This window comes from Ranitomeya imitator, chromosome 4 (assembly GCF_032444005.1).
Source record: "Ranitomeya imitator isolate aRanImi1 chromosome 4, aRanImi1.pri, whole genome shotgun sequence".
Taxonomy (NCBI): Eukaryota; Metazoa; Chordata; class Amphibia; order Anura; family Dendrobatidae; genus Ranitomeya; species Ranitomeya imitator.
In genome coordinates, this window is record NC_091285.1 from 350094443 (window position 1) to 350120005 (window position 25563).

Here is a 25563-nt window from a genome sequence, read left to right on the forward strand (position 1 = left end):
AATAGAACAGGTGGACACCAGAGACAGCAGAACACAAATCACCCAGTACCATCAGTAACCACCAGAGGGAGCCCAAAAACAGAACTCACAACAGAAGAGTGACTGCTCCAGTAAGGTGGGAAATAGGAGAGCAGGGCAGGCCAGACAGGTGCTGCTAGCGGGGGACTCTATTAGGGGAACAGATAAGGCAATCTGTCACAAAGACAGGGATCGTCGAACGGTGTGCTGCCTACCTGGCGCTCGAGTCCGACACATTGCTGATCAGGTGGACAGATTACTTGGAGGGGCTGGTGAGGACCCAGCAGTCATGGTGCACATTGGCACAAATGACAAAGTTAGAGGTAGGTGGAAGGTCCGTTAAAAATGATTTCAGGGAATTAGGCTGCAAGCTGAAAGCAAGGACCTCCAACGTGGTATTTTCCGAAATACTGCCAGTACCACGTGCCACGCCAGAGAGGCAACGGGAGATTAGGGAGGTTAATAAGTGGCTCAAGAATTGGTGTAGGAAGGAGGGGTATGAGTTCCTGCAGAACTGGGCCGACTTCTCAGTTGGCTACAGGTTCTACGCTAGGGACCGGCTGCACCTCAATGGGGAAGGTGCAGCTATGCTGGGGGAAAAATCTGGGGGCTAGAAGGTTGGAGGAGTGTTTAAACTAGGGAATGGGGGGAGGGTATTCATTTTATAGGAGGGGAAGATAGTGCAGATAGAGACCTGGGTACAAAAAAGGAAGTTGGGTGTGGCAGTGGCATGGGGGGTGGGGTTAGATCAATTAATAATTTAAGAAAGAATAGAGGTGCAGAGAGATACATAAAATGTATGTATACTAATGCCGGACGCCTTGCCAAGAAAATGGACGAACTAGAATTAATGGTGTTGGAGCATAATTATGATATGGTGGGGATATCTGAAACGTGGCTGGATAAGAGCCATGACTGGGCTGTTAACTTGCAGGGCTATAGCCTTTTCAGAAATGACCATACAGATAAGCGAGGGGGAGGGGTGTGTCTGTATGTAAAATCATCCTTAAACCCCATCCGGCGTGATAATATACCGTATTTTTTGGACTATAAGACGCACCGGACCATAAGACGCACCCCAAATTTGGGGTTAAAATTGCAGAAAAAAAGATTTTTTATAAGATGGGGGTCCGTCTTATTGTCTGAATTTACAGTATCTTACCTGAGGGCTAGCGGTGGCAGAGCAGGGTCACAGGAGGCAAGGTGTCGGCAGAGGTGGGGTGATGCTGGGATGAGGAGGTGCTGGGATCAGGAGGTGCTGGGATCAGGAGGTGCGCAGATGGAGCGCTCTGCTTCCCGGGGCTTCAGGAAAATGGCCGCCGCGATCTCCATCTGCGCACGCGCGGCCTCCCGTGGCCATTTTCCTGAAGCCACGGGAAGCAGAACGCTTCATCTGCGCACGCGCGGCCTCAGGAAAATGGCCGCGCCCACCGATAACAACAGGATTCACCCGGCTCTGCTGCATACCGGGCTGCTGCATCACCTCACCGGAGAAAGGGACCCCGCTTACTGCGCCTCCTCTGCCCCCACACCTCTGCCGCCGCACCTCAGCCGCTGCACCTCTGCCAGCGGACCTCTGCCGCCACGGTAAGCCTGCATTGCGACTATTAGACGCACCCCCCATTTTCCCCCCTTTTTTGGGGGGCAAAAAGTGCGTCTTGTAGTCTGAAAAATACGGTAGGTGAATTTAATGAAAAAGTAGAGTCCCTGTGGGTGGAGATAAGGGGAGGGGGAGAAAATAATAAATTACTCATAGGGGTTTGTTATAAGTCTCCAAAAATAATAGAAGCAACGGAGAATATCCTCATAAAGCAAATAGATGAAGCTCCGACTGAAGGAGAAGTCATTATTATGGGGGACTTCAACTACCCTGAAATAGATTGGGGAACGGAAATCTGCAGTTCCAGCAAACATAATCGGTTTTTGACAACTATGAGAGACAATTACCTTTCACAATTGGTTCAGGACCCAACAAGAAGGGGGACACTGCTAGACCTAATATTAACCAACAGGCGAGACCACATATCAAATATAAGGGTTGGGGGTCACTTGGGGAATAGTGATCACAAAATAATAAGTTTTCATGTATCCTTTAATAAGATGTGTAGTAGAGGAGTTACAAGGACACTAAGCTTCAGGAGGGCAAACTTCCAACGGATGAGAGATGATCTTAGTGCAATTAACTGGGACGATATTCTGAGACATAAAAATACACAAAGAAAATGGGAGACGTTTATTAGCATCCTGGATAGGACCTGTGCACAGTATATACCATATGGGAATAAACATACTAGAAATAGGAGGAAACCAATATGGCTAAATAGAGCTGTAAGGGGCGCAATAAGTGACAAAAAGAAAGCATTTAGAGAATTAAAGAAAGTAGGTAGTGATGAAGCATTAAATACAAAAAATAAAAAATAAATTCTGTAAAAAGCAAATCAAGGCAGCTAAGATTGAGACAGAGAGACTCATTGCCAGAGAGAGTAAAAATAATCCCAAAATATTATTTAACTACATAAATAGTAAGAAACTAAAAAATGATAGTGTTGGCCCCCTTAAAAATAGTCTGGGTGAAATGGTGGATGAGGATGAGGAAAAAGCCAATATGCTAAATGACTTTTTTCATCAGTATTTACACAAGAAAATTCCATGGCAGACAATATGATCAGCGATAACAAAAATTCCCCATTAAGTGTCACCTGTTTAACAAGCAGAACAGAATAGCCAGCCACTAAATTCTAAAACTTAACATTTAATATGTATACCTAAAAGACTTATTCAATTTTTAAAAACAGTCAAAATATATAGTGAACCCCCAGAACGGGGAGGGAAACGCGTCGGGAAAGAAAAAGAGGACACATTATCCAGGGTGGCTATATTTGTCAAAGGGCTATGCTGTTCTGCTTGTTTATATTAGTCAGATCTGGAGCAGTACGTTCAGATTTTGATTTGCTGGATTCATACGTCACCTGTTTAATCCAGCAGTACGTCGGCGTCTAAAAATCACTAAAATTGACAAATCTCCGGGCCCGGATGGGATACACCCCCGAGTACTGCAGGAATTAAGTACAGTCATTGATAGACCATTATTTTTAATCTTTAAAGACTCCATAATAACAGGGTCTGTACCACAAGACTGGCGTATAGCAAATGTGGTGCCAGTATTCAAAAATGGGACAAAAACTGAACTCGGAAATTATAGGCTAGTAAGCTTAACCTCTACTGTGGGTAAAATCCTGGAGGACATTCTAAGGGATGCTATGCTGGAGTATCTGAAGAGGAATAACCTCAGGACCCAATACCAACATGGGTTTACTAGGGACCGTTCCTGTCAGAATAATCTGATCAATTTCTATGAAGAGGTAAGTTCCGGACTGGACCGATTGAACCCAGTGGACGTATTGTATATGGGCTTTTCAAAAGATTTTGATACAGTGCCACAAAAGGTTGAAACATAAAATGAGTACAATGGGGATAGGGGAAAATATGTGTAAGTGGGTTAAGAGCTGGCTCAGGGATAGGAAACAAAGGGTGGTTATTATGGGAGCACACTCGTACTGGGTCGTGGTTAGCAGTGGGGTACTACAGGGGTCAGTATTGGGCCCTCATATTTATTAATGATCTTGTAGGGGGCATACAGAGTGCAATTTCAATATTTGCAGATGGCACTAAACTCTGCAGGGTAATCAATACAGAGGAGGACAATTTTATATTACAGGATGATTTATGTAAACTAAAAGCTTGGGCTGATAAATGGCAAATGAGCTTTAATGGGGATAAATGTAAGGTCATGCGCTTGGGTAGAAGTAATAAGATGTATAACTATGTGCTTAATTCTAAAACTCTGGGCAAAACTGTCAATGAAAAAGACCTAGGAGTATGTGTGGATGACAAACTCACATTTAGTAGCCAGTCTCAGCCAGCTGCTACAAAGGCAAATAAAATAATGGGATGCATTAAAAGAGGCATAGATGCTCATGAGGAGAACATAATTTTACCTCTTTACAAACTAGTTCGACCACACTTAGAATACTGTGTACAGTTCTAGTCTCCAGTGTATAAGAAAGACATAGCTGAACTGGAGCAGGTGCAGAGAAGAGCAACCAAGGTTATTAAAGGACTGGGGGGTCTGCAATACCAAGATAGGTTATTACACTTGGGGCTATTTAGTTTGCAAAAATGAAGGCTAAGGGGTGATCTTATGTTAATGTATAAATATATGAGGGTACAGTACAAAGACCTTTCTGATGATCTTTTTAATCATAGACCTGAGACAGAGACAAGGGGGCATACTCTACGTCTGGAGGAAAGAAGGTTTAAGCATAATAACAGGCGCGGATTCTTTACCATAAGAGCACTGAGACTATGGAACTCTCTGTGGTATGATGTTGTAATGAGTGATTCATTACTTAAATTTAAGAGGGGACTGGATTCCTTTCTTGAAAGGTATAATGTTACAGGGTATATATACAGTAGATTCCTTGTTAGGGTGTTGATCCAGGGAACTAGTCTGCCGTATGTGGAGTCGAGAAGGAATTTTTTTTCCCCAGTGTGGAGCTTACTCTTTGCCACATGGGTTTTTTTTTGCCTTCCTCTGGATCAACATGTTAGGGCATGTTAGGTTGGGCTATGGGTTGAACTAGATGGACTTAAAGTCTTCCTTCAACCTTAATAACTATGTAACTATGTTACGATGTAAGAGTGTGCAAAGCAGTTATCAAAGCAAAAGGTGGCTACTTTGAAGAACCTAGAATATAAGACATATTTTCAGTTGTTTCATAGTTTTTGTTAAGTATATAATTCCACATGTGTTAATTCATAGTTTTGATGCCTTCAGTGTGAATTTACAATTTTCATAGTCATGAAAATATAGAAAATCCTTTAAATGACAATGTGTGTCCAAACTTTTGGTCTGTACTGTATATGAAAAAAGTGGAACCCTGGAGGTCAAGATAAGATCTGGAAAACCAAGCAAAATTTCAGCAAGAGGGGCACATAGGATTGTTAGAACCCCACTTGACTGCAAAAGACCTTCAAAAAGATATAGCACAATCTAGAGTTGTGGTACATTGTTTACTGTTCAGAGACACCGGCACAAATATAGCCTTCATGGAATAGTTATGAGAAGAAAACCTATCCTTCATCTACACCATATAATTCAGCATCAGACGTATGCAAAATAACATCTAAACATGCCTAATGCATTTTAGAAACAAGTCCTGTGGAGCAATGAGGTTAAAACGGAACTCTTTGGCCACAATGATCAAAGTTATGTGTAACGGGGCTACCGCGACAGAGGTTACAGAGAACCGCAGCGCTCTGGGCCTCGTTCACACACGATGAACAGAAGCTCTTCTTCTGAATTCTGACCTGGCTGTCTTGTGCCAGCAGGGCAGGAGTTAAACCTTGTTACTGAAGTTACTGAGAGCTATGTCTCTCAGCTGAATTGGTTTTTGTAATCTCCGCTCCTATATAGACTCAGCTTTGTCTACAACTGTTTTCAGTGATCAGTTCTGCTGCCTGGCTTGGAGTGAGAAAAACCGTGGTATTAGGAACTTGGAGGTTTATTTACAGTGATTGGTGTCTGCTGTTTTGGCTGCATGTTAAACCTGGTTTCCTTCCTAGTTTTTTCCTTCTCTTCCTTCCTCTGCGTTTCCTCTGTGGTTGTGTGAGCATTTGGTGAGTTTGAGACTTTAGTTACCTTGTCTGTATACTGTTTAATTGTCGTATTTATACACTGGTGCAGTCTACCTCCCTTGGGGGGAGAGGGGGCCACTGATAGGGCCTGCACAAGAGACAGGGATATGCTGGCGGCTCAGGCCTCCTAACCATTATAGGTACCAATGAGATAAGGGAAAGCCAGGGCCCCATTAGAGTGGCAGGGACAGGTGCGGGTCCCACTACGCCGTCCTGCCCCTTTATCGCTGTTAACATAGTAACATAGTAACATAGTTAGTAAGGCCGAAAAAAGACATTTGTCCATCCAGTTCAGCCTATATTCCATCATAATAAATCCCCAGATCTACGTCCTTCTACAGAACTTAATAATTGTATGATACAATATTGTTCTGCTCCAGGAAGACATCCAGGCCTCTCTTGAACCCCTCGACTGAGTTCGCCATCACCACCTCCTCAGGCAAGCAATTCCAGATTCTCACTGCCCTAACATTAAAGAATCCTCTTCTATGTTGGTGGAAAAACCTTCTCTCCTCCAGACGCAAAGAATGCCCCCTTGTGCCCGTCACCTTCCTTGGTATAAACAGATCCTCAGCGAGATATTTGTATTGTCCCCTTATATACTTATACATGGTTATTAGATCGCCCCTCAGTCGTCTTTTTTCTAGACTAAATAATCCTAATTTCGCTAATCTATCTGGGCATTGTAGTTCTCCCATCCCCTTTATTAATTTTGTTGCCCTCCTTTGTACTCTCTCTAGTTCCATTATATCCTTCCTGAGCACCGGTGCCCAAAACTGGACACAGTACTCCATGTGCGGTCTAATTAGGGATTTGTACAGAGTCAGTATAATGCTCTCATCATGTGTATCCAGACCTCTTTTAATGCACCCCATGATCCTGTTTGCCTTGGCAGCTGCTGCCTGGCACTGGCTGCTCCAGGTAAGTTTATCATTAACTAGGATCCCCAAGTCCTTCTCCCTGTCAGATTTACCCAGTGGTTTCCCGTTCAGTGTGTAATGGTGATATTGATTCCTTCTTCCCATGTGTATAACCTTACATTTATCATTGTTAAACCTCATCTGCCACCTTTCAGCCCAAGTTTCCAACTTATCCAGATCCATCTGTAGCAGAATACTATCTTCTCTTGTATTAACTGCTTTACATAGTTTTGTATCATCTGCAAATATCGATACTTTACTGTGTAAACTTTCTACCAGATCATTAATGAATATGTTGAAGAGAACAGGTCCCAGGTCAACAGGTAACGACGTGACATTATGTGTGGAGAAAAAAAGTGTACAGAATTTCAGGAAAAAAAACACTGTGCCAACCAATAAACATAGGGGTGGATCAATCCTGTTTTAGGGTTGTGTTGCAGCCAATGACACAGGGAACATTTCATGGGTAGAGTGAAGAATGGATTCAATTAAATTTCAACAAATTCTTGATGCAAACATAACACCATCTATAAAAAAAAAAGCTGAAGTAGAAAAGAGGATGGCTTCTACAAATGGATAGTGATCCTAAACACATGTAAAAATCCACAATAAACTACCTCAAAAGATACAAGCTGTTTTTTTTTTACAATGGCCCTCTCAGTCTTCTGATCTGAACATCAAGGAAAATCTGTGGCTAAACCTCAAAATAGCGGTGCATGCAAGATAGTCCAGGAGTCTCACAGAACTGGAATAATTTTCCAAGTAAGAATGGATGAAAATCCCTCAAACAAGAATTGAAAGACTCTTGACTGGCTACAAAAAGTCTTTACAAGCTGTGATACCTGCAAAAGGGGGTGCTACTAGGTAAGAACCGTGATGCAGGGTGTCCAAACTCTGGCACTGGCCCATTTTGCATTTTTAAAAAAAAAAAATATGACTTTTTTCCCCCTGATAATACAAAGTAAATGTGTCATCATTAACTTTAGGCCTTTAACAGGTCATTTCATCTTCAACTTAGCAATAACAGTAATTTTGACCAGGGGAGCCCAAACTTTCACATGCCACTCTATATGGAGAGAAGATATCAATTTAATTTAATTTAATTTAATTTTGTGTATTAAACCAATATGAGCATGTACATTAGTACATGCTCATATTGGTTTAATACACAAAATAGTTTCTGTTATTATTGAAAACAAGAATACTTTCGTACAGTTATCAAAAGCTTACAAATGAAATGTTTACACAGTACATATGCACCACAAATTCAATATTAAAGTATTAATACGTACCATTTTTGGTAATGATGGTAACTTGTAATGTTCCCAAAACATTGTGACCTTCACAACACCACAAAAGCTGGCAAGCAATTATTTGGGTTGGTCCTCTGATTATTGGCAAAGGCAAAAAAACGGCGGTAAACACCATTGCTAACAAGCTAATGAATAAGGGGAACATTGCGAATCAAAACAACGTTGCTCAAATTCATTGGCTCGTTGGCAATGCCATCAGCCATGTTTCAGTAGGTCAAGAATGTAAAAAGAGATGATATCCTTGAACAGTGAACTTTGATGTTATTTATGACATAATAAACGCTAAGCAATCAGGCTATCCACAAACTTAAGAATGAAAATACGAAATCCTGAAAATTGTGTGCATCGTATTTAATGGGAATCTAGGATTAACCCTCCTAAACTGTCTACATGGGCATATAGGTAATAGAAAGCTGAATAAAATGACACCATTATATCTGTGATCTAATGTCTTACTCCAGAGATATCCATGTTTTTCTTATATGTAAATGAGCTGTTCCAGGCCACGGGCATCGGTGAACTGATGAACTGTTCATTTTTCTCACATCAGTTTATTCCGCTTCCTATGACCTGCATGCTCATATTGTCGAATCTTGAGAATTTATCCTTACAGATTCCCTTTTAGGATAGCTTTGACAAACAAATAAACACTGAGCTAATTAAACTAGTTTAATAGGGAGCACAATGCAATGAAGTGACATGTCTGGCAGAAATTGGACATAAATTTTGGCAGTGTTGGAAAAATAACTGAAAGAACTGTATATTTCTGTATTATATTTTGGTGGCTGTTTGCTACAGAACATAATCTTTAATTAGTTTTGTGAATTAAATTTAAATCCCATATTCTTTTTTCTACAAATAATCATGAGAATATAGGCTTACAGTGAAAAGAAATAATAGATGTTTAGTCATGAACTTAAAATGTAGGCCTCGGTCAAGAATGCTGCCTCATATCAATACAGTGAAATCAAGACATAATTGCTGAAATATTAGCCAAGAATTCATTAGAAACACTACACACTATGCAAACAGTGACATTAGTAAAATATTCCTGCAGTAATGATTCTCATCTGGTGAAAGTTATGACAAAAAGATACATTCTTTTTCATTCTCTCTAGGTTTATTCAAAGATTAAATCTGTATTGCAAACAAAATACAAATATCTGGATGAAATTATGTTATACAAATCATACGTGAGTATTTAAAGAGGATTCCTAACTTAAAATAAAACTTGAAAAAATGGAAAAGAATTTACCAGAGATGTGCTGACTGAGAAAGGCAAAGAGATAGCAAAAGAATGGAGGAAACTGAAAGGTGTCCAAATTGTATGGCAGGAGATCTGGGTAAATCAGTTCGGGGCAGGATTACATTGAAATAACTGAGTACACCATGCTATGTTAACTGTCACTAAACTTGGTGACGTACATAAATCATGAGCCTTGCAACTTCGCTGGGACAATTTATTTTTAGGAAGGCTCTGAAGCGAAAACAAACAAAGGCCATCCACAATATCATACTACATCTCCAAATCCCAGGAATCAAACCAAACAACTGTATGACCAGTTATTACTACGTGCATCAATTTCTTTCACTAGGCAGTTACTAATGAAATTGTTCCTCAAGGATTCAAATACTTTTAATACTCGCTACTCTGGCAGTGGTGACAGATATTTAAAGGGAACCTGTCATGTAAAATAATGCTATTAACTTGCAGGTATGGGTTTCATCTGCAGGTTAATAGCATTCTGACACCGTGTGGCTCTGACAATGAGAGTTCTACTACTGGGAATAAATTAACTTTAATTCACCCGGCAGCGTTTAGCTTCTAGTCACAGGGGTGGCACTGGCAAAATTTTATTCACAGCTGTGGCTGTAACCGCGCCCCCCTGCACTGACTGGCAGCCAGCCTAATGCTGTACCTGCTGTCAGTCAGTGGCGGGGCGCTGTTACAGCCGCTGCTCTCTATACCCAGAGCGGTGACAAACTGTGCCAGGGCCATCCCTGTGACTGGAAGTCGAATGTTGCCTGGGGGGAAATAAAGTTAGTTTCCTCCTGGCAGATTAATCCCATATCTGTAGGGTAATATCGCTTTTTTACATATGTTCCCTTTAAATAGATCACTTAGATCCATAGAAGCTGGTGTTACTTGCCATAATCGCTACACAATGGCCTTTTTTAAAGTTTGATTCTAGCAAGGAAGTGAGAGAGCGCATACATCCAAGTGTATTCATGCGCTAAACTTAATCTCTGCCCACCTAGTCTAATTGACAATCGACAGCTTGTACTAAGCAGTGTAAGATTTCATCATCAACCGCAGAGAAGGGAACACTGAAAAGAACTTGTCAGTTAGACTAGGTGGGCAGAGAATTTATTCAGCTCATTAATACAGAAGGATTCATAAAATGTTCTGCTAATATCAGGCAGGAAAACTTTCAAAAAGGTTATATAACAATTGTAACACGTAAGTAGACCAGCCCCATCGGGTGGTCTAAGAACAATTTAATTATGTATGCAGTTTGCATTATGAGAGTCTATAACAGATCCTCTTTAAGACCCCCAGCTTTGTTCTATGTGGATATTTTACCTCTACTATAAAGTACTCTCTTATGTGAACTATCAGACATGGAATACATCTGCTATCAAACCTCCCTAAAATTCTATATTGCGGACATGAAAAATGTATTAAGAAAATAACTTTCTACTTACATGGATCTGATTTGGAAAATGTATCCCTGTCCAAAAGATTCCTGTTTGAGAAAAAGATCATATGTTCCATTAATTATTCGCAACACTCGATAACAGAATATTCTTAAATTAGAAAACATTTGAATACTACCAGCCTTCTAGGGATCAAAATTCAACATATTTGTCATCTTAAAAGGAAACTCAAGTAGATGCATGAAGTTAACATCACAACCACCCAACCTAGACCATAATCTAACCATTCCACCTCTAACTTGCTTTTTTGAAAATAATAATATCCTGATAGTAGAAATCACTGTATGTAGAATGAGCTTTGATAACTACATGTCATATGCCTGACCCAGAACACATCTGTTATAGTTATGCTAGGCTCACAATTATACAGTGCTCTCTTCTGAGCACGTCTGTATTCAATTCACTTGAGTGAGGCAGACGAGTCATCGTGGACATTGTATGGCCTCCATCCTGGCAGTATCCACCTATATCAAACAAACAAAAATGCGGTTTGCCATGTTTTGTGCATGTTTAGAATAGACGAATACTGCTGGGAAGGAGGGCGTGCAGAATCCACAGTGACTCCATCAGATCCACTTAAATGATAGCTCCAATGGAGTCCCTGTCGGAATTGCCAAGTTCAATGTGACATTGAATCACTATTTAAATTGTCTGCTATATGTGAAGGCGTAGACAGCATGAAAGTGTCAGAACACTTGGCACGCAACTGCTGGATAATATTTACATTACTGACAATGCAAATAAAGAATAACTAATATTTCTGGCCATTATATGCCTTGTACTTTACTTTTTCTCAAGTTTTCTAACATGCACGCTCTATATCTTAGTTTGCAAATGACTGAGCTGGTGGAAGATTAGCTGCTATGATGTCCCCCATACACAGGACAGCCTGTTGTTCAAAGTGCATAGAAAGAAGCATCAGCAGAATTGAGGGAATTACACCATAGTACCGAGCAATGTAAATGTGAATCCAGCTCTAGGGCGAGGTAAAATAATTCTTAGAAAGCTCAGTACAATCTTTCTGTGTCTGACTGCCTACTTTCTCACTCTGCTCCTCAAACATCCTCCACTCTTAATGAACTTGCAGTCTGGTGTGTCTTCAACATGAAGGAATTGAACAACTATTTTGATTTTAGAGTGGATGGCAAGATCAGCAAGCAGAGGGAGAAGTGGATAACAGGTGAAAATATGAAAAACAAAGTTTCTTATATTCATTTAGGCTACTTTCACACTAGCGTCGGCGTCAGCCCGTCGCAGTGCGTTGGGCCGACGTACCGACGCATCCTGTGACAACGCAGCGCAACGGGGGCAGAGGATGTATTATTACAACGCATCCGCTGCCCCATTGTGAGTTGCAGGGAGGAGGGGGCGGAGTTCCGGCCACGCATGCGCGGTCGGAAATGGCGGACACAACACACCAAAAAACGTTACAAGCAATGTTTTTTGGTGTCGACGGTCCAAAGCAACACGACGCAACCGTCAAACGACGGTTGCGACGTGACGCAATGCGTCGCTAATACAAGCCTATGGAGAAAAAACGCATCCTGCAGACACCTTTGCAGGATGCGTTTTTCTGCAAAACGACGTATTGCGACGTGCGTCGTACGATGCTAGTGTGAAAGTAGCCTTATACTATTGGTTTATGTTTTAAGTACGGTGTAATTCCCAATTAAAAGTAGAACTCCCATCATAATGTTTATCCTTTTAATATATTGCAATCATCAAATTATATTGCACTCTGTACTTACAATTGGTTATTTTGGAATAACTATAATTTTTATAGATTTTTTCCAAAAACTCATGCTGCTGCACTAATAATGTCAGTTGTGCTAATGACAACATGACCAATGGAGCTGGATACAATAGTAAAATTATGTCGAGTGACGCATCCACTAACCCCTTCACGACCTTAGACGTATCCATACGTCCAGGTTGGGAAGGACTTCCCTAATGTGACGTGGTCCATTAAAATGGTTTACAAATATTACCACTATAATGAAGTACAATATGTTACAAAAACAATTTCAGAATCAATGGGATCTGTTGAAGCTTTCCAGAGTTATTACCTCACAAACTGACACTGGTCATAATTTTAAAATTTGGCCTGGTTATGAAGGTAAAAACTGGCTAGGGGGGTTAGGAGTTAATGGCTACAGCCTGCATTCTAAGGAAATTTTAAAGGGCCACTGTCATCCCCCTTCAGCCGTTATAAACTAAAAGAGCCACCTTGTGCAGCAGTAATGCTGCATTCTAACAAGGTGGCTCTATTAGTTTTAGGTTCAAGTATACCCCAAATAAAGCGTTTTTATACTTAGCCATAATTCCTGTCTCTAGCCAGGGAGGCGGGTCCTCACTCCCCAGCTCTAACCGCTCCTCTGCCGTCACTCAACTCTTCCTGCGCTTTCGGCACCGCCCCCTCAGCGCTGTGTATGTTTCAAAACCGGCGCCTGCGCAGTGTACTGCTGTGCTGCGCAGTGTACTGCTGTGCTGCACAGACGCAGTAAGCTCTGGCCGTCTGACGTCCCAGCCAGGCTTGCAGACTGCGCCTGCGCGGGCATTGCGGCCAGCCACCTTTGGAATCCCCGCCCCGCACTGTGTTATGCATTATGCACAGTGCGGGGTGGGGATTCCAAAGGTGGCTGGCCGCAATGCCCGCGCAGGCGCAGTCTGCAAGCCTGGCTGGGATGTCAAACGGCCAGAGCTTACTGCGTCTGCGCAGCACAGCAGTACACTGCGCAGGCGCCAGTTTTGAAACGTACACAGCGCTGAGGGGGCGGCGCCGAAAGCGCAGGAAGAGTTGAGTGACGGCAGAGGAGCGGTTAGAGCTGGGGAGTGAGGACCCGCCTCCCTGGCTAGAGACAGGAATTGTGGGTAAGTATAAAAACGCTTTATTTGGGGTATACTTGAACCTAAAACTAAAAGCCACCTTGTTAGAATGCAGCATTACTGCTGCACAAGGTGGCTCTTTTAGTTTATAACAGCTGGAGGGGGGTGACAGTGGCCCTTTAACTATTTAGTCATAATGAATGCTACTCAAATATATGTAGTAAGGCTTTTAGTACTATGGGAAGGCAAATTTCACTATTATGGAGAATGTTCATCTATTTCTGGACCACCAATTTAACTGGTTTTATTAAGAGCTAAGGTAAACATAGCGACTTACTAGGCAGGCAAAAACTCACCATTACTTACTCTTCATTGTGGGCCCAAACAATGCGACCCATACCGATTCCTGAATTAAAGGAGACATTAATAGCGCTGCTGTTCTTTTTTAGTATTTTCCTATACAACAACATTCCTGGCCACTTGCTGTGCAGGAAATTACAAAACATCTCCATTCATTTTAAGTCACAGGAACATCTGAAGGCACTTAATTCTTGTGAATGACAGGTGACCCAGAGATCGTATTCAATTCAATCATAATGTTATAACATATCCAATATATATATATAGTTTTGTTGGCAAATATTCAGTACAACTTGTATTTTATTAATAGAAATCCCTTGAGTCTGTATGTATGAGTCCAGTGGGCAGTCCTATTCAGTGATTGGCAGGTATCTCTGCAAGCACAGTCACCCAAGACTGTCAATCATTGAATAGAACTGGACTCCTATGCATACAGACACCAAGGATATAAATGGATAAAATAAAAGTTTTACTGAATCTTCTCCCACAAAAATGCATATCAATCAGCTCCTTCTGCTCTATAATTTCCTGCCTGCAGTTCAGGTACCATTTTCAACATGACAGGCCCTAAAAGACCATTGTTAAGAGGTTTACAAAGTGAACTTGCCATAGGAAAAAGAAACAAGGTCTGGATCCCGAGTCAAGACAGACTGACACCCATGTTACCACGTGTGAAAACACTGACTTTATTCCCATGTTTTTTTCTCTGGATGTTTGCACCAAAATATGTAAAAGCAATCTGCTCTGATTATTGTATTTTTGCTGCATTTTTTAATATACTTTCCCCTTTTTTGATGAGGAGAAAGAACCAACATAACAGACTACCTGTTGTTGTACGTTAAGGGAAAAATTGGTTGAGTGATGCTTTAATAAAGGAGCCAAGTTGTACTGACATATAATAGAGTTCACAGAGAATTATATGGGCCCATACTGTACCTTCATAAACCTTCCATTTTATATTATATGAATCGCTCATAGAATTATGGGGGTTCCAAGACAGTGACTGTACACAGGAATGCACTGCATTACTGAGGTACAATACTGTGAGATACGGACCTAAGGGTACCGTCACACTATACGATTTACCAACGATCACGACCAGCGATACGACCTGGCCGTGATCGTTGGTAAGTCGTAGTGTGGTCGCTGGAGAGCTGTCACACAGACAGCTCTCCAGCGACCAATGATGCCGAGGTCCCCGGGTAACCAGGGTAAACATCGGGTTACTAAGCGCAGGACCGCGCTTAGTAACCCGATGTTTACCATGGTTACCAACGTAACAAAAAAAAAAACAGTACATACTTACATTCCGGTGTCTGTCCCTTGCCGTCTGCTTCCCGCACTCACTGACTGTCGGCCGTAAAGTGAAAGCACAGCACAGCGGTGACGTCACCGCTGTGCTCTGCTTTCACTTTACGGCCGGCAGTCAGTGAGTGCGGGAAGCAGACGGCAAGGGACCTGACGGACACCGGAATGTAAGTATGTACTGTTTTTTTTTTTTTACATTTACACTGGTAACCAGGGTAAACATCGGGTTACTAAGCGCGGCCCTGCGCTTAGTAACCCGATGTTTACCCTGGTTACAAGCGAACGCATCGCTAGATCGGTGTCACACACACCGATCTAGCGACGAAAGAATGTTCCAAACGATCTGCTACGACGTACGATTCTCAGCAGGATCCCTGATCGCTGCTGCGTGTCAGACACAGCGATATCGTATGGATATCGCTGGAACGTCACGAATCGTACCATCGTAGCGATCAAAATGGCACTGTGTGACGGTACCCTTAGTAACATGAACTCTGTAGGAATTCTGTGAGCCACTGTACACACAAAGCAAACAAAGGTTATCTAGCCACCTGGATCTAAGGGTACCGTCACACTATACGATTTACCTACGATCACGACCAGCGATATGACCTGGCCGTGATCGTAGGTAAATTGTAGTGTGGTCGCTGGGGAGCTGTCACACAGACAGCTCTCCAGCGACCAACGATGCCGAGGTACCCGGGTAACCAGGGTAAACATCGGGTTACTAAGCGCAGGACCGCGCTTAGTAACCCGATGTTTACCCTGGTTACAAGCGTAAAACTAAAAAAAAAAAAAACAGCACATACTTACATTCTGGTGTCCGTCAGGTCCCTTGCCGTCTGCTTCCCGCACTCACTGACTGCCGGCCGTAAAGTGAAAGCCGCTGTGCTCTGCTTTCACTTTACGGCCGGCAGTCACAGTGCGGGAAGTATGTGCTGTTTGTTTTTTTTTTAGTTTTACGCTTGTAACCAGGGTAAACATCGGGTTACTAAGCGCGGCCCTGCGCTTAGTAACCCGATGTTTACCCTGGTTACAAGCGAATGCATCGCTGGATCGCATCGCTAGATCGGTGTCACACACACCGATCTAGCGATGACAGCGGGAGATCCAGCGATGAAACAAAGTTCCAAACGATCTGCTACGACGTACGATTCTCAGCAGGATCCCTGATCGCTGCTGCGTGTCAGACACAGCGATATCGTAACGATATCGCTGGAACGTCACGAATCGTACCGTCGTAGCGATCGAAATGGCAGTGTGTGACGGTACCCTAACCTTCAACAGTTTATTGGTACACAATCTGTGCATACGCATTTGTTATTTTGGATGATGGACCTTATGATATTACCAAAATTACTAAGAGCAGGAATGATTCATGTGAAAACAAAAAGCGGACAGCAGCCAAAGCAAACTGTATTCTCTTGGCATCTTGCCAATGTTCAGCAGAATACAGATTCTTATTGTCTTGTCAGTCTACAAGCCTGGCTCAAAACAACCAATTGATTTCCAGCTTTTATTTTAACAATTTTTTTCTGAAAATAAAGAAAAATTGTCCAATAGGTTATTGTTCCACACTGCACTAGCAATCCTACATTGGACCCTCCGTCTACAATTTCTGTTGCAAAAAGTATTATACAGTGAACTTGAGACTTTTCTGGTATCATGTAATTTTGTAAATGTTTCTAAGACTGCCTTCCTGGCTTAGAAAGCATTCAGTATGCTCACTTGTTTTGTTTTGTCCTTTTGTCACATAATAGTTTGTATGAATTGTGAAGATGCTGCTTATTTCAGTTACTTCTGTCAGCTTTTTCTGATCACTAATGATGTGGCACTGGAAAATTACTAGTGTGTGAAAGACACATGAAGACTCAAAGAACTTTCCTTTGTGCTTTCATAAAGCTTGCTGTTTTATCCAGAACATCTATTTATGTCCAAAATTAGTCCCATTGTTTCTTAAAATCAAAGAACAGATGCGAGGAATAAACACTAGCTGAGACAAGAAATTGTTTTAATTTCTGAAGTCATAGACAAAAAATACAGAAAATAATAGTGCTCTAATGCTGAAGTTTAGCTGTAAGAGTTTAAATTCTACATACATACAGTTTTGTGCAAACGTTTTAGGCAGGTGTGAATAAAATGCTACAAGGTACGAAATCTTTCAAAAATAGAAGTTTTACCAGTTTATTTTTTATCAATTAACAAAATGCAAAATGAATGAACAAAAGAGAAAGCTAAATCGAATCAATATTTGATATGACCACACTTTGCCTTCAACACAGCATCAATTCTAGATATATTTGCATCAGTTTTTGAAGAAACCTGCTGAGTGGATGCAGGCTTGACAAATCAAGTCTATCTGGGATTACATGAACAGACAGATTGATGTTGTTGCATGAACAAATGAATGGCTTGATTCCATGTCAAATATTTGGTTTATTGACTGTAATTATTCCATGAAGACCAATTCTGGGTAGAATTCATTCTCCCAACAATAGATGAGTGTAGCTGAGTTCCACTGGTTGCTGCCAGTTCTGAGTTGATGGAATTTCTGTATACGTCCAATTTTGAAGGGAAACATGATGTATCTTTCATCTACTGTAGCAAGATTTCTTGGAGCACCACTGCATCTGCAGCCCTCAGCATTGCCCATTGGTGTTTTTTTCAAAAGATCTTGAACAGTATATTTTGGAACCCAAGCCTGCTTTGAAATATTTGCTTGGGTGATAGTTTGCTGATGCACTATAACTAACTTGTGCCTTGTTGCTATGCTCAGTCTTGCATGGTGTATAACCTGTGACTAGAGATGAGCGGTGTTCGAGTCGAACTGTTCGCCAATTTCAAATTCAAGCTATTTTGGGCAGTGTTCGAGTCGTTCGACGAACTCGAACAATTTGCTTAACCCCTTAATGACAGCCAAAGTGTCTTTTAACTGACCTGAGATATGAGAATAGCATCTCCATACAGGTGACAATCCAGCAGCTGTCAGCTGTACACTATAGCTGACAACTTGCTGCATCAGCCACGATCAGTGTTGGCTCTGACCATATCTGTTTAAACCCTTAGATGCTGCTGTCAATAGTATCTACGTCATATAAATGGTTAACAGAGTGTGGGGGCTTCCACTTTATCCCAATTGGTGCCCTCAGATCAGGATTGTGTGGTCCTGATGTTTGGCATGGCAATTCATGACCAAATAGCGACCTTAGAGTCTGATGGCTGTTGTAACCTATTCAGAAGTTAGCGGCATTTAGGTGGTAAAAATACACATTTTAATTTCTGTCATGCCACTTTTCATTAATTCCTGAAAATCACCTGAAGGATTAATAAGCGACCTGACTGCAGTTTTCAATATGTCAGGGGGTGCTATTTTTAAAAAGGTTTAAGTTTTGGGGGTTTACCAATATATGGGACCTCTAAAGTCACTGCAAACATGGATAGGTCCCTTAAAAAAAAATGTTGTAAATTTCCATGAAAAAAATGAAAAATGACTGCTACATTTTTAAACCTCATAAAATATTAACAAAATAAAAGAACATTTTACAAATGGTGCTGATGTAAAGCAGACATGTTGGAAATGTTACTTATTAATGTTTTGCTATGATATGACTATCTGGATTAAAGGGATAATCATTCAAAGTGTGAAAAATGCTATATTTTTACATTTTTCGCAAATTTCTGACATTTTTTGTAAATAAACACAAAACATATTGACCTAAATGTATCATGATCATGAAGTATAATATGTCATGAAAAAAAATCTCAAAATCACTGGGATTTCGTTCCAGAGTTACTACCACATAAAGTGACACTGGTCAGATTTCAAAAATTTGATCCGTCACTAAGGGGAATTCGGCTGTTCGAGTTTCTGTTCGATAACTGTTCGTTCACCAAAAGCCTAACTTGATTACTTGATTTGCACATTTAAAGTGTTTATCATTATTAATAGACTGTTTCAGTGTATAGTGGGCGGGGGGGCGGGGGATAGATCTGTGCTGAAATAATGCCGATCTCCATTTTTTTTTCTTTCCCGCATTTACAGTGGGGCGGTGCAGTCTCTCAGCCTATCAGCAGTGCGCACACACACACAGCAATGTGCATGCGATGCACACAAGCAAGGGCATGTGTCATTGGCTGTGTATGTCACATGTCCTTGCCCTATAAGAACCAGCCATTTGCCCCGTCGCTACCATTTCCTCACTGCTGCAGCTTAGTGTTAGACGGCACCGCTGCTGCTGTGGGCGCTATACAGTCTAATAGTGGTTTTTTTGGAGCGAATTGTCAGAGAGATAGGTATAGGGAGTCGGGATTAGTTGTAATATCAGCTCTTTTCAGGGTAGGTTACATCAGTTCGTAACACTGTTTGCCAGGCAGGTCTGTGCCAGTGCTGTGCAAGTGTTTGTCACAGCATTTGGTGCAATCTAGCTCAGCCAATCCTTTTGGGCTAGTAGAATTGTCTGATAATCATCTGAGTAGCCCGCCTGTGAAACTAACTACACCGCCTGTGTATCTCAATTTTCACTGCATCTAATCCAGTTGATAGTTTGGGGCCTAGGAGCAGTGTCTGCACGTCCGCAGAGTAGCCCGCCTGTGAAACAAACTATACCGCCTGTGTATCTCTATTTTTACTGCGTCTAATCCAGTTAATAGTTTTGGGTCTAGGAGCAGTGTCTGCACGTCAGCAGAGTAGCCCTCCAGTGAAACTGACTATACCGCCTGTGTATCTCAATTTTCACTGCATCTAATCCAGTTAATAGTTTAGGGCCTGGGAGCAGTGTCTGCACGTCAGCAGAGTAGCCCGCCTGTGAAAAACTATACCACCTGTGTTTCTCAATTTTCACTGCATCTAATCCAGTTGATAGTTTGGGGCCTAGGAGCAGTGTCTGCACGTCAGCAGAGTAGCCCGCCTGTGAAACAAACCATACCGCCTGTGTATCTCTATTTTCACTGCATCTAATCCAGTTAATAGTTTTGTGCCTAGGAGCAGTGTCTGCACGTCAGCAGAGTAGCCCGCCTGTGAAACTAACTACACCGCCTGTGTATCTCTATTTTTACTGCATCTAATCCAGTTAATAGTTTTGGGCCTAGGAGCAGTGTCTGCACGTCAGCACGTGACATGAAACTGTGACAACCTTACTGTTGTAGCAGAGTTTGTCTGTTCTTCACCTACACAGGTGAAGTCTCCTACACAGAATATCTTCAGTTTAAAGACTGTATATCAATCTATATATGAAAATTAACATTATCACCTGTTTGGTATAATTGGTTACTCACACCCTTCTGTAAGCCAACAAAATCCCTGACTTTTTGCAAGCATACCTAGAGGAATTGATGCAGGGTGGACACAACAAATATTGACTTGATTTACATTCTTATTTAGTACATTCACTTTGCACTGTATTAATTAATAAAAATATATATACTCAATACTTCTATAGTTGAAAGCATTCCTTCTTTGCAGGATTTTTTCCATACCAGCCAAAAATTTGCACTGTCAATATAATCTATTTCTACATATATAGCCACCTGTTTTTAATGAAAATATGATATCCAACTATATCTTCATAGAGTATTTTTCCAATCTTGTGGCATAAAATGAAAGCAAAAAGCAGCAGCCTGGGTCAATATGAAACCTGACCAATAGGAAAAGTGACAGGAAATGTGAAAAGATAAATTGTGCCAGACAAGGTCACCTGAATATTTAAGACACAGCTGACAATCATACACATCAGTCACTTGAGATGACAGAAAAAGGTACACAAAGACATTAGATAGACCTTAGTTCCATGGACAAAAACACCCTATTATTCAGGGAGGTCAGAGTAAGACACATAGGTCTGTTTAAGCTATCAAGCAGACAGTAACTCAAATCACAATATGTTACAGTAGTGGTAGAATAGCAGCAGTTCTGAACACAGTATGCTGACACTTAAATTGTATAGTACATAACATTAAATGCTTGTTTTGGATTCCATTCCTCTTAGGTAAGAACATTAAAGGGAATCTGTCAGCAGGTTTTTGCAATGTAATTTGAAGACAGCATGCTGTAGGTGTGAATACACAGATTTCAGAGAAGCCTCTTTCATCAAGCTCCATGGTTTGCTTGCTCATAATGATAGTTTTAGTATCAGAAGCTAATCATTGATGTGACACCGCAGAGTGCCTCCTGGTCCAACTATACCCCTTTCTGTGATAAGCAACTTTACCCCCCAAGCCCGTTTTTAATCTTCATGAGCAGTCCAAATTTTACAATTCTGACCAGTGTCACTTTATGTGGTAATAACTCTGGAACGCTTCAAAGGATCCCACAGATTCTGAGAATGTTTTCTTCATGACATATGATACTTCATATTAGTGGTAAAAAATTTTAAACGTGACTTGCATTTATCTGTGAAAAAAAACTGGAAATTTGGCGAAAATGTAGAAAATGTAGCAATTTTCAAACTTTAATTTTCATGCCCCTACACCAGAGAGATGTTATAGAAAATGGTTAATAAATAACATATCCTACACATCTACTTTACATCAGCACAACTTTTGAAGCTGAATTTTTTTTGTTAAGAAGTCAAAAGGGTTAAAAGATAACCAGAGATTTATTTCTAACGAAATTTACGAAATCATTTCTTTTAGTCAACACATCACATTTGAAGTTACTTGGGCCTGGGCAGGGCCTCTCTGACCTATCCCAGCGCCTGCGCACTGCAGTACTTTACTCTGCCCTCAATAGGGCAGAGAAGTACGCCTGCACAGGAGCGCTGATGCCGGGGAGCCATGAAGAAACAGGAGGGCGCGTTGCAAGAAGTTGGGAGGCACCAGACCCTTACCTGCGACACCCATCAGACCGAACCGCACAGGACCGCTCCCCTGGGTGAGTATTATATAACTTATTTTTCTTCACTTGCAGGTCGGACTAGTGCTTACCTACAGCATTATAAAATGCTGTAGACAAACCCTGAAAGGCCATGGCCGCATCTTAAAGCGGCAAAGTCTGCTGACAGGTTTCCTTTAACCCTTCAAGTGCTTCACAGGAACTGAAGTGATATGGAAGGAAAAAATTAACATTTAACTTTTTTCAAAAAAGTTTTAGTTTAGACTCAAATTGTTTTTTTCAAAAAGGTAATGCATCGCCCAGAGCGAGGTACTCAGGTCGCCGGGCAGCATTAGATTCAGGGGTCACAGGGATGGCAGCCATGCCCGTTGCCTGTGCTCCGAGGACAGTGAAATAGGGATTCAAAATAAAAAGATAAAAAGGAGAAGAAAAATTAAAAAGAAGAGTTTGTGACGCCAGTTGGCGTGTTCGGCTGTAAGATGGCCAGCACTGCAGATGATCCCTGGGGGTAGGTGATGATGGCAGTTTAGGTGTTTAACCTCCTCCAACCAGGGCTGTGGAATCGGACTTGTGGAGTCAGAGCCCATTTTGGTGCAGTCGGAGTTGGTATAAAATGGACCGACTCCTAAAATATATAATAAATTGGGCACAGAAGTTCAATGCAGTTTATGGGGAATATTTTTTTCATAAGAATTTGGGAAAGTTATAAAATGTCCTATAAATGTCTGTCCTATTCCTGATCTTAGGTTTAAACTTTTAGCTGAGATGAATCTGTGCTGCAATTTATGTTCATGATAAGTAGTGAAGCTCCTCCTCTACAGATAAGGGGAAAAAATAAACACATAGGGAAGGAAAGCCTACATTCATCTAAGAATTTCTGGAGTGAACAGGAAAGCAGGATTAAAGAAGGGAAGTACATCCTAAAGCATATCTAAACTTTCAATAAACTGTGCATAAGTCAATAGTCCAGTATATGTTGTCTCTGTTTGCTTGATGTTTTAGTTTGTTTTTCCTCTTAGCTCATGTTTGGAGAAATTAGCTGCTCTGATGACATATACACTATACATAGAATATAAGGGGGGAAAAATGCTTTCTAACATCTCAAATTCAGAAATACAGTAACAGGATCGATGAGGACATATATATTTGTGTGTGTGTTCTGGAATGTGATTCAGCACAAACATGCTCCCTCCCTCCATCCTCCCCTCACATAGACTGTGAAGAAATAAGATGTGAAGCATTTAGTCAGCTGTACCCTGCTGAGACAAGCCTTGACATTGAAAGTTCAGAGTAAAGCTATTTAAGAACACATTTTACAAACTTTATACTAATCTGTCCTATTGATTTATGCAAAGATTGTTTTATTTCTATCCCAAATTATACAGTGCACGTTTCCCTATTCTTGCAAGAATTACAATATGCTTTATTTTTTTACAGGACCATATTATTTTGAGAGTGAATTTACATCTATGAAGGAGCATCTGATGGACGTGATACTATTTCTCAGAACAAATTCATAGACGGCACAAATGCTATTCAGTACGTTTTTGTTTGAAAACTGTTTTTTGCCACTTACTGCAGAGTGAATAATACATTGTAAATATGCAAAGTTTTTTTTCGTTCTAAAGTTGTATTCCAATAAATATATTTTATGTCCTATCTAAATAGCTTGATTATTGTATCATAATGAAGATTAAAAGTCTGATGTTACCATTTTACTACAGTAAATTTATCACAAACTTAAACATGAGCCATGTATCAGGGAGTCGGAATGGGAGTCATGGGAATTGAGGAGTCTGAGTCGCAGTTGGAGTCGGAGGTTTGGCTTACTGACTCCACAGCCCTGCCTACAAAGCCCTGCCTCCAACTAGGGCTGGCCCCCAGAGATAGTGATGGAAGTAGATGGTGCAGAGTAATAAGGCAGGAGACTGGGAAAGTCACTTTACCATTTACTGAAGTCCAGATGCAGTTTCAGAGGATGGTATACAGGTATACAGTCTGCTCTCCATGATGGGAATGATCTCTCTATGCTGTAATTCAGTATGAACTCCCTCCTGCTCTAATCTGGGACAAAGGTTTCCTGGAGTCTGAAACTTCAAGTACAGCCACGTACTCACTGTGTTTTCTCCCCCAGCAGCGTGAATCCTACGTGAAGCACATGTTTGTTCTTGCACAATGCCTCACTGATTCTCTGTTGCTATGGAGCTCCTCGGAAAAACACTTCACTGCTCGTTATGAAAACCACACAGCATCTCAGCTTACCACCTGACTCTGGAAGCCTGAATGGCCTAGGGGCTGATGCCCTGTTCCTTCTCAGCACTGTCCGTGGAGAGAGCACATGTCTATCCTCCATAAACATTCTCCATTTATTTTTTCACACACTGTCTCCTCACAGACTAACTTTGCACCTCCCCTCCCAGTTATGGTATCTGTACAAAGCTCAAAGCTTCAGACAGAGTAAAGGCACCGTCACACTAAGCGACGCTGCAGCGATACCTGTTGTGAATTCTGTGGTCAAGCTCCCTCCTGTGGTCATGAGTGGTACTTCGGCTGGTTCTGTCTTTGAGCTTCCGCTGGTGGATGTGAGTGGGGCTGCGGCTTCTGAGTTTCCTTCCTCAGGTGACGAGGTTAAGTCGTTAGGTGCTGCTCTATTTAACTCCACCTAGTTCTTTGTTCCTGGCCTCCAGTCAATGTTCCAGTATTGGTCTGGCTCTCTCCTGGATCGTTCTTGTGGCCTTTCTGCCCTGCATAAGCTAAGTTCTGCTTGTGTTACTTTTTGTTTGCTATATTTTCTGTCCAGCTTGCTATATTGGTTTTTCTTGCTTGCTGGAAGCTCCGAGATGCAGAGGGAGCACCTCCGTACCGTTAGTCGGTGCGGAGGGTCTTTTTGCCCCCTCTGCGTGGTTGTTTGTAGGTTTTTGTGCTGACCGCAAAGCTATCTTTCCTATCCTCGGTCTATTCAGTAAGTCGGGCCTCACTTTGCTAAAATCTATTTCATCTCTGTGTTTGTATTTTCATTTTAACTCACAGTCATTATATGTGGGGGGCTGCTTTTCCTTTGGGGAATTTCTCTGAGGCAAGGTAGGCTTATTTTTCTATCTTCAGGGCTAGTTAGTTTCTCAGGCTGTGCCGAGTTGCATAGGGAGCGTTAGGCGCAATCCACGGCTACCTCTAGTGTGGTATGATAGGATTAGGGATTGCGGTCAGCAGAGTTCCCACGTCTCAGAGCTCGTCCTATGTTAGTAACTATCAGGTCACTTTGTGTGCTCTTAACCACTAGGTCCATTGTGGTTCTGAATCACCTGTTCATAACAGTACTGGAGGCCCAAAGTACTAATGCTTCTCAATAGAGGGAAAAGAGAAGTTCTGAGACCATTTTTTTTTCTTTGCACTGTGTTTTGTCTTTCTTTTCCCCTTTACATCAGGGTGGTTCAGAACACAGGTGTAGACATGGACATTCAAGGTCTGTCCTCTTTGATGGATAATCTCGCTATAAGTGTTCAGAATATTCAAGATTTAGTGGTTCAAAATCCTATGTTAGAACCTAAAATTCCTATTCCTGAGATATTTTCTG

The 25563-nt window shown here is 41.5% G+C and overlaps 1 protein-coding gene across 2 annotated transcripts in view; it reads right to left on the reverse strand.

Moving 5' to 3' along the window:
- The window catches only part of CPNE8 (copine 8), a 545271-nt gene that overhangs the window by 341267 nt on the left and 178441 nt on the right, over window positions 1-25563 (reverse strand). The window contains exons 1-2 of one of the 2 annotated variants that reach the window (XM_069764997.1): window positions 13849-13867; window positions 10655-10695 (exon numbers count right to left, since the gene is read on the reverse strand). Coding sequence is in view for 1 of the 2 variants with exons in the window: in XM_069764995.1 (XP_069621096.1) it covers window positions 10655-10695 (41 nt within the window). In the remaining variant the exon portion in view is untranslated. Of the gene's footprint in view, window positions 1-10654; window positions 10696-13848; window positions 13868-25563 lie in introns of those variants that run through there. The other variant, XM_069764995.1, reaches the window with a different exon arrangement.